We start from the raw sequence: 9,539 nt of genomic DNA, 5'->3' as shown, positions 1-9,539 counted from the left end.
ATAAGGCTACCAAGAGCAACCCACAAACCAAATTTGAAGACTACAGGAACATGATTGTTTTTCTTGGTTTTTTTTCCAGCATCTACAAACATAAAACCTCAAACAAGTCGGTGTAACAATATTTGCTATAAAATACTAACCCCCAAAATCCATCCATTTCTGCAAATTACAGAAAAAGCATATAGATACCAAAAATCTGAAATCACTTAGATTTTTCAACCCAACATTTTGGAGAAAACATGTTAAAAGCTGTGGAAAAGAGTACTATTTACGACAACTTACACGTGAATCTTGCCTTCGCTGTCTTGCTTGAGAAGTGTGATAATGTTGGGTAAAGATAAACACCGAAATCCTTGTATGGAGAAAGCCCTGGTTCTTAAAAGACAAAATCGCCTCATGCCAACAAGGTTATTAAAGTATCTTTTCATGGAATTTGAATGATACAATCCATTCCTTACTCTATGGAAAAACATATACATGTTTACAATTAAATTTAACAAAAACAAATCTGACAAAATACAGAAATTATACAACTGGGTAAAATTGAGAATTCTTTATTCAAATCTTGCACTTCTCTGTCTCAGGAAGTTGATCATGAAAGAAAATGTTTATTTAAAATACCAGGAATTTGTAATCAATATTTAAAATATATTTACATATATGTACACACATGTACATTAATGTCACTGACCAGCCCTTCAGTGTAAACTCTGCAGAAACCGTACGCTCAAATGTGTGTATGCATATGCCTCTTTAATTAGGGCCAGTTTAAACCAGTAGAGACTGGTTTGAACTGGTTCAAACCAGATTTGAACCAGTATTTTATATACCTATACAATACACTAAGTTTACTGTCTGATCTACTAACCATGTCTTGCATTGTATCAAACAGTACTACATTACTTTAAAATGCAACTTTTTTTATTCCTACTATTTTAGTGAATCAAAGTAGATTTTCACCCGATGGTTTTAAACTTTTTAAGGTCTCTAAATATGTACAGTATTTTGCATTAAGGCAGACATATTTTTCTTGTGCATTTTTATGTTAATTTTTTTATTTTGTCTGGTTATCAAGAAATCCTTTTGACTGAGATTCGTTTTTTGTTTGTGTGCATGTGTGTAATTTCATGACGGATCTTTGCATATCAATCCCCCCTAAAGATAGCTATATAACATTGGATGGCTTTGAAAGGGATATAAGAACATATTGCATGAGCTATGATGAGGGCACTATTGTTATAGCTAGTGCAATATATTCTTGTATCCCCGGGGAAAAAGCCATCCAATATTATCATTATTATTTATATCAAGCTGACTTGATCAGCAAGAAATACCTTTCAAGACACTGTCTTTATTTCTGAAATTTCACCGAATATTCTTTGCTTACCGAAGCAAATTTTGCGCTGCTCGAAGCTGCCATTGTTGCTGTTGACAACAGTGCGCGTATATCATGATGCGCGTATGTCATGCTGCGCGCTGCGTCCATGCCCGCGTGCGATGGTACCGCGCTACGCTGTGTTGACCGGTTGACAACTGTGAGGTTCTACGCTCTTGATTGTGTGGGAACCAGCGAAAATTGTTAAAATGCCCGGATAAGGAAAATATCCAAAAATAATATTGTCCTCATCTGGGTACTTTGACTGATATAATATTGCAGTCATCCGGGTACTTTTTACAAAGCATACAATACGCTAAATTATTTTTATCACTGGAAGCCTGATATAAATAATAATATAGTTTAACTCTTTGGATACAAACCAAATTGCCTCAATTTTAACGAAAATGAAACAATGTGTACTATATGATCTTTGAACAGATATATCAAATGTTCGTATCTGGCGGGTGCAATTTTGGAACAATCTGCTCATTGCACACATAACCTATACAAAATTACAACTAAAAAAGGCTGAAGTTTTTCTGCTTATCAAGGTTGCTTCACTGACTGCAGAAAATGAAAATAATTCAGGGGGAAACCTTTGCTGCAAGGTCTACTTTTCTGTAGCATAAAAAGCGTAGTTTGTAATGTCATGTCAGTATTTAAAACAGTTCAACCTATACAGTTAATCTAGCTGGCCAAAAAAAAAGAAGAAAAAAACCAAGACGAACAAAAATGAAACTTTACAACTTTTGCTACAAGCATTAAAGCACCACATCCTATGAACTTCAAATTAAATATAATTTCAGATTTTTCTTATGGAATTTGACAACGGGTTAATAAAAATGGAATTACTTATCCAATTGAAAAAGTAAAACTTCATAACTATACTTGAAACAAAATTTGGAACACAACAGAAAAATTGTGCAGATGTTAATTATGTTTAAGTGTGCAAGAACTCAGCCCCCAACTCAAATTTCAATATGACCTTAACATTGGCCAGGTGGTTTCATCTTCTCAATCGAAAAAATCCCACATACAACTGAACAACGAGAATAATGTTTTTCCCAACTTATCTCAATGGTGTCTTTATCTCGTTTTAAAATGAAAAATTGACATTTTGAATTTTTAACAAAAACCTACGTTGTATTTTTCTTATGTACAAAGTATTTACATATGAAATAGTGAGGCATGATATTTACAGTGACAAAGATGTTATTAAATTTACACAGAAATGGATCTTCAATAGTTAATGTATCGAGCAAAACACCCCCCCCCCCAAAAAAGGAAAATTCAAATTTCATTTAATGCTACTTGAAAAATAACTTGCATTGGTGTGTGTAACTATAAGTTATTCATTTTTACTTAAAACACACCGCTACCAAACTATCTACATGGAAGTTACCGAAAATGCATATTAATTAAGTATTGCCATAGCGATACCACATGCAGTTGCGATTGGATGAAAGAGTGAAGGTAGTCGCCTGGTATTGGATGCTTTCCTTTTTATGAATATTCATGCCATTCCTGGTACAATCTGATTGGTTCTCATGAAACACATCACGGTCAAAGGTTAATGATATACATGTAATCTAACTGGTTGAAACCAGTCGCAGCTAGTTTCAAATCTAGATCCAAAAATACTATCAAATTCTCTTTTCGCTGAGGCAGTTTTGAAAAGTTGTTAGATAGAGTACTCATGCTGTGTGAACATTTGAAAAATACAACCCGTTTTGTTGTTGTTGTTTTTAAAACTATTTACAGCAGACAATAATGATGAAGCATGTATGTCATAGTCATTTATCCCACAAGCGTGAGTGGAACACGGAACAAAGTAGTGCGTCTGAGTACCAAATGCCACGAGGCTGAAGACCAAGTGGTTGGGACACAGACGCACCAAATTGTCCATTTTCCATGAGCGTGAGTGGATAACGGATTTATCTTCAAGCCAACTTGACGCACAGTAAAGCTGGATCGAACGAGCGCACCCCGAACTTTCCAGTGGTTATCCTTTAACGCGTGTGTGCAGTAGGCATAGTGCGCATCTAAGAATAGTGCGATACCCAGACTGCGATATGGATAATGTTGTTGTCATGAATCAGCCAATCAGGATCGAGGATTCAAGTTTGCTCGAAGATGCCAGAATTCAGTATTTTTACCGCGAAGAATTAACTCTATGCACAGATTTCAGATTCAAAAATCTTTGTAGAGTTATTTGATCTAAAGTTATTTCAATGCATAAACTATTTGGCAACTTGATTTAATCAAGTGGGGTAATCAATAAACAGAAACAAAAAAGAAATTCACGTGAATCCCGCAGCACTTTTGATAGAAAATTCCTGAATCCTACAAAATCAAACACAGTGCACAAAACAAATGGTCATTTTTGAAACTTCATAGGTGCATCAACCCCTGTGCCAAAAAAAAATAGCTAGGCCCAACTTTCCTCAATCCTATAAAATCCTTCAAAAAAATTCTGATGGAATTTGTAGGACCCAGGAGTGGTTATGGTTAGAAATCGACCAAGTTACTCTGCAAAACATCCAATAAAAAGAATCAGTGTGACAAAAGGTTTAAATTCGGGTTTGTATAACTTTTTGTCACTTTTGCATCCCTTGCTAAACTGGCTGTGAGACTTTATGGTAAAACAACACACATACCATGCTACAAATTGTGTACGTATAAAATTATTGCTTCTACAATCTACACTCAAGTCCAAATAAAAAAAATAACAAACAAACATTGTCCTATATTGGCTTAAAATAGAAGAATTTGTGCGACACACAAAAATATGGCTAACAGTAAATAGAGTGAACGATTGAACAGGAACAGTGGCCAACAGAAATCTGGTAAGCACGGAAAATACCTGCTCAGCAAAAACAGGTTTCTTGAGGTACAAAGCATGCGAGTTATTATAACTTCTGACTTGCTTGGGCAAAAAATATTGTTATTAAGCATTCATTGTCTGCTTTGAACGCCCTATGCAAACAGACATTCTGTGCCAAGTTGTCCTTTCAGTCAAGTGGCTGTTTTCAACAATTGAGAGCTCCAGCCTAGGTAAAGCAGGATTGACCTAGTGGATAGTGGAATGAACTATGGATCGCAAGATCTGTGGTTTGAACCCTTGTCCAATTTTATGAAATATTTTTGTTGGTTGCCATAAGTTAATTGCAGGAAAAACACTACGAAAACCAGTCTTCCCTCCACACAGCGTGATAAATATTCATGTTAGGGTGCGTGATGTGATTGGTTAAAATACGATGTGTCAGCAAAAAAAAAAAAATGCAACCTGGCCCTTGGTTTCCTACGACCTGACCTGTGATGACCTCTGACTTATGACCCCGGGAGTAAGGAACCATCTTCTATTGGCTACAAATTCTGAAACAGAAAAAAAAAACGCCGTTATGTATCAATGTCGTCCAAGTCGCCCACGTCGTCCTGAACCAACGTCTTGGAAGACTCAGAGCTGTCTTCATTCCCGTTGACCTCTGACCCCTCTGACGACCCGTTGACCTCCATCTTGGTGTTGGAGTCCCCCTCAACATACTCCTCCTCCTCTTCGTCGTTCTCGATGTGTTCACCGTCGTCGTCACGCGTGTTGAGCTCATCCAGCAGCGCGGTGGCTTCGGCCAGCGTGTCCTGAGCACTCATGGTGCGTTGGAAGGACCGTCCCGTGCTGGATTCGTTGGAGACGTTCTGCGGAGTCCAGTAGTGCTCACTCATCTACCAAACACAGCAAATATAACAGATAAGTCATCAATGGTCTAGTCTTGATAGAAAGTTGCTATGCACTTCTTGAAATAATCTCTGGGAAAATGAAAGATTAAAAGGTATTTAGGATAATTCACCTGCTGAATTATTATCAAAAAGCTTATTGGGAAGCCTTAACTCCCTAAGGGGTGTGCAAAATCATATTGAAATTGGAGGATTCAGGACTGTTAGGGACCTACTGGTACAAACAGCCTGTGAATGGTTTTAGTCTGGCTTGCTGTTATTACGAAGAAATCAAGCAGTGATTTTCAACGATCAGTCAATTGACTGATTTTTTTGAAATAAAGAGTGCTGTTGACGAAATTGTGCTAGGTGATCAAAAGGTTATGCGCAGTTTTTCACTGTTTTCTCAAAAAGTGTAATATCCACTAAGCTGAAAATTCCAACAGGTTAGGTTTTGACCTTTCTTCTTTGGATTTTGAGTGGTGTTATCATTGCATGGAAACAAACAAAATGCACAAAAAGCAAATGATCCTAGACTTTTAATGGACTAGGGTATTTTGGTCTTCTAAGGACACCTTTGTATTTTTCCATACTGCTTAGCCGATTATCATACAAATTTGGCAGAAATATTTGCTGCCTAAACTACTGGGTGACTACTCAGGCGTGCAACTGGGAATTCAGAAAAAAATGAGGAAATTCCAAATCACACAAGAATTTATACAGTATTTTTTCAATTCCCAACAAATTTGTGTTGCACTTCGCGTGGGATGTGTACGGCCGTTGTCTATGAATGAGATCTCCAGAGCTGCTATGCAGCAGGCATGCGGCTATTGTCCCCCGGATTATCAGCTTTCGTTTGTTACTAACTAAATAACTAACCGACGTATGGACTAACTGACGGATCATACATTTATTAATTTCTTTTAAACGATGTCAAGACAGACGGAATAATATCACTGGGTGTTTAGTACCAGTACAATCTTTTAATCCAAATAGCTTAAAATAATACTTTTTAATATTAACCCAACTCCCTAGGGGGTGTGCAAAATCGTATTAAAATTTGAGGATTCAGGACTGTTGGAGCTATTAATAATTTGTTAGGTTACTTTTGGGAGAAATGCAAATAATCCTATGTGCCTTTAAGTCAGCTTGTCAGGGATAGAACACAATTTATCTAATTACCTTGTCTTTTGACTTGGTTAACTTGAAAAAGTAAATCTTTTGACTTCGAGATATTAAACCCGCTTAACCGACCCTTCATAAAACTACATGTTGATGAGAAGTTCTTACCTTTTTCTTGAGCCAGTTGACCGCCCACTGCCACCGAACCGAGATGGTCATCAGATACTCTTTGGCCATGGAGCATTTGTTGGACAGATGGACCAGGAATTTGATGCACTGGTAGGACCGACGGCTGTCCGTGGACGTACATTTACGGATGATCTCTGCGAGACAATAACAAGAAATAGTGACATTAATGTTAAATCAGCCACGATGAAATAGTCTGTAAGGATTGTAGTTAAGGCTGCAGTCCATCATTTGCAGTTTTCTAAAAAGTAACTGACATAATTATTGTTGGAAAACATACTTGGTTGAAAGATAGTAATGGGACTAAACTCCCTGTGAAATTGTTCTTTCTGGCAAGCTGTCATTTTGAAGAAATCAACAAAAGAAGGCCTTTCCAACAGTGCATCTAAAGACGCACATTGGAAATTTCCATAAGTAGTTCCTTTTTTTATTCGGTGAAGCACACACAAGGGTTGACACGACACACACGCGTGCGCCCTAGATAATTCATTGGATCAGTGTGCAACATCGCATAGCTGCAATCAGCTAAGTGAGAACGTGTCTCGGATGCTTAATTCAGGCCCAAAGCAAAACATGATTCAGCAACTTTTGATTTGAAATCGAGATGCTAGAATGTTGTTGTTTCTCTTGAAATATACAGCTGAAGCTCAGCTGAAACTTCATGAGGTTAGTTGTTCGGCACCCTTCTTTAGATTTTAGCACGTTTGTTGGGTCATACAAACAAAATGCACAAATTACAAAAATGGACTGTACTTTTGAATGTTACTACTCTATACACTTTTGGTCCAAAGTGTGACAATTTCTTTGCCCCTGTTATCTTGGTACTTTGTAATTTTCCATTCAGAAAAACCCTCGACAGTTTACCCATTTCTATTGGTCGAGAGCCTGTCATGTGGTTGGTTTTAAACAGTCAATACAACAATGGCTGGCGGGTCTAAAACACTTTGCAGGTGTTACACGATTTTTGGACTCCTGTGAATCTGGTCCAATTACCCTTTTATTGGTTGAACGTTCACAATCCTCACTTAGAAATGCGCAACACTACCAGTGAGTCACTATTTTATAGCCATAATTCACACTACACCGGCACAGCTGTGCTCTGCGCCACTCCTCCAGTATGCCTCACACGCAGGCCAATCCCCATATAAGGAGTTGTCTACAACTACTTGCTAGAGGCATATACCATAACATAGTCAGAGGGATGTTTTAAAAGAATATGAAGTAAAATTATTGGAAAAATCATTGGAAATTTATATTATTTTGAGTGGTGATGACTCTTTCACGGAAATGGTATTTGTGAAAGGGTATAAATCTGTGCTTGGCTGGTATTAAACTGTTAAAGACTGGCTGGGGGCCTTGTCTAAAACGGACTTGTTTAAAACGAGCCAAGCACACATAATTCCCTTATTCAAGCATCATTAAGAATGACTTTAAACGTTTTATTTGTTGGGTAGGTAGTTTGCTATTCATAAGCACTCTTGGAGGATGACTGCATTAAGGAGTGCATCAGAATTATATTATCACAGATATCAGATGTAACAGGCACATGAAAAAAGTGGACCCCACATTGATACAATAACCCATATGGCTTGGCCTCCCAAGATGGCGTCCGAGTGGCTTCACCCTACCCAGTCGGTATACACAGAGATGAGTGCTCCTTACCCAAGAGGCCATTGTTGTTGTTGCCTTCCACGGCTAGCTTGAGGCGCTTGCCCTGCAGGGGGTCCTCCATCATCAGCAGCTCCAGGAGGAGAATCAAGATGTGCTTCAGCTCATTGGTGGGCGCCGAGGACACCTGACCCTGTATCGACCAATCAGGGCGGAGAGAAATGAAAAAAAAAATTCAATACAACAAAGAGAAAAAATTCTGGCAAATATTGTAGCGTTTCAAATTTCAATCTCCCTTGTTATATTTAAAAGGTCCATAAGATCATTTACTTTTTGTGCATTTTTTGCCTTCACTTTGAGAAAGGCTTTTGTCGTTAAATATGTTTCTGGGTCATTGCCAACATTCCTACATAAACGTGCCTTTAATAACATTCAAATACTGTAGACTGTAAGAAATTATTGCTTGGGACAGTAATATCGATCGAGAAATTTTTAACAAACCGTCTGCACAAACCATCTGCACAAAACATTTTCTTGATACAAATTAAACACCAATGGCACCCATTCACAGATTCACCGAATTACAAATCAACAACTAATGGACATTCCCAAAAATGGGTCACTTGACACATCTTTGGAAATGGCCTTCTTCTATTTTTTTTTTCTTCAAAATGACGGCGTGCCAGAAGGAATAATTTCACAGGGAGATTAGTGTCATTACTATCTTTAAACCAAGTTGGCTTTTCAACAATAACTTTGTCAGTTTCTTTTTGTAAAGCTGCAAATGATCTACTCTACCTTTAAAACAATGTTCATAAATATGCATGAGACATAGAATGAAAAATCTGCCCATCTTTTACAAATTTTGAAATACTTGCTGAACGACAATCTCGAAGGTTGCAGATGTCCTCAATCCCCCCTCTCGAAAAAAGTTGGTCTTTTGGGGGATTAAAATAAAAACATACAGTACAATTTAAACATTTGTTGGATCAACTTGAATTGTAAGGAATTGTACTTACGTGGATCATCATCATGACGGACAAGGTGAACGTGTCGTTGCAGTAGCAGCAATGCAGCAGCATGTCGAGCAGTGCAGTGGTTGCATTGGGTACTTCACGGAACATCAGTATGACCTGCAAATGTTTTGGTAGAATAGCATTTGTACATTCATTACATTTGAATGTTTTAACATTTCTTGAAGCATTAATGCGTACGAGGTGCAACTGATTACCATCTGATACAAGGGTCATTCCACCGGGTTGGGAAACAGTGCATCGTACATCAAAAAAATTGGATATATTATTAAAAGTATCAATGCATTCTAAACAATTGCTTAACATGAAATTTGTCTGAGGGTGTTTTAATAATTGTGAAAGTTTGAAATCATTTGAATGGACTTTGACAAAAATATGAGTTAAAATGAATTATTTGGATGTAACAGTGACAGTGTCAATGTTACAACCAAATCCTGTTTTTTTTTTTTTGGGGGGGGGGCGTTTTTTTTACACAGATGTAAAATAATACCCAAACTGAC

General features: G+C 37.5%; 1 protein-coding gene across 1 annotated transcript; it reads right to left on the bottom strand.

The window, feature by feature from the left end:
- Window positions 1–538: 538 nt before the first annotated feature.
- On the bottom strand, window positions 539–9,137 carry LOC119728726 (ubiquitin carboxyl-terminal hydrolase 24-like). The gene is made up of 4 exons (XM_038201072.1): window positions 9,025–9,137; window positions 8,060–8,198; window positions 6,380–6,534; window positions 539–5,098 (listed from the first exon to the last, which is right to left on the bottom strand). Exons 1-4 carry the CDS (start codon window positions 9,127–9,129, stop codon window positions 4,778–4,780), a joined length of 720 nt encoding a protein of 239 aa, XP_038057000.1. The 5' UTR covers window positions 9,130–9,137; the 3' UTR covers window positions 539–4,777.
- Between the last annotated feature and the right edge of the window lie 402 nt (window positions 9,138–9,539).

The sequence above is a fragment of the Patiria miniata genome, unplaced genomic scaffold (assembly GCF_015706575.1).
Source record: "Patiria miniata isolate m_02_andy unplaced genomic scaffold, ASM1570657v1 HiC_scaffold_20, whole genome shotgun sequence".
Lineage (NCBI taxonomy): Eukaryota > Metazoa > Echinodermata > Asteroidea > Valvatida > Asterinidae > Patiria > Patiria miniata.
Note: the sequence above shows the minus strand (reverse complement) of the source record. Positions and strands in the feature narration are given on the sequence as shown.

Excerpts from the sequence above, each read along its gene's own strand:
- LOC119728726 (XM_038201072.1), bottom strand. The coding sequence starts at position 9,129 with ATGTTCCGTGAAGTACCCAATGCAACCACTGCACTGCTCGACATGCTG. Across the intron at positions 8,199-9,024 it reads CCGTCATGATGATGATCCAC|GGTCAGGTGTCCTCGGCGCC; the intron begins GTAAGTACAATT and ends TGGTCGATACAG. Across the intron at positions 6,535-8,059 it reads CAACAACAATGGCCTCTTGG|AGATCATCCGTAAATGTACG; the intron begins GTAAGGAGCACT and ends ATTGTCTCGCAG.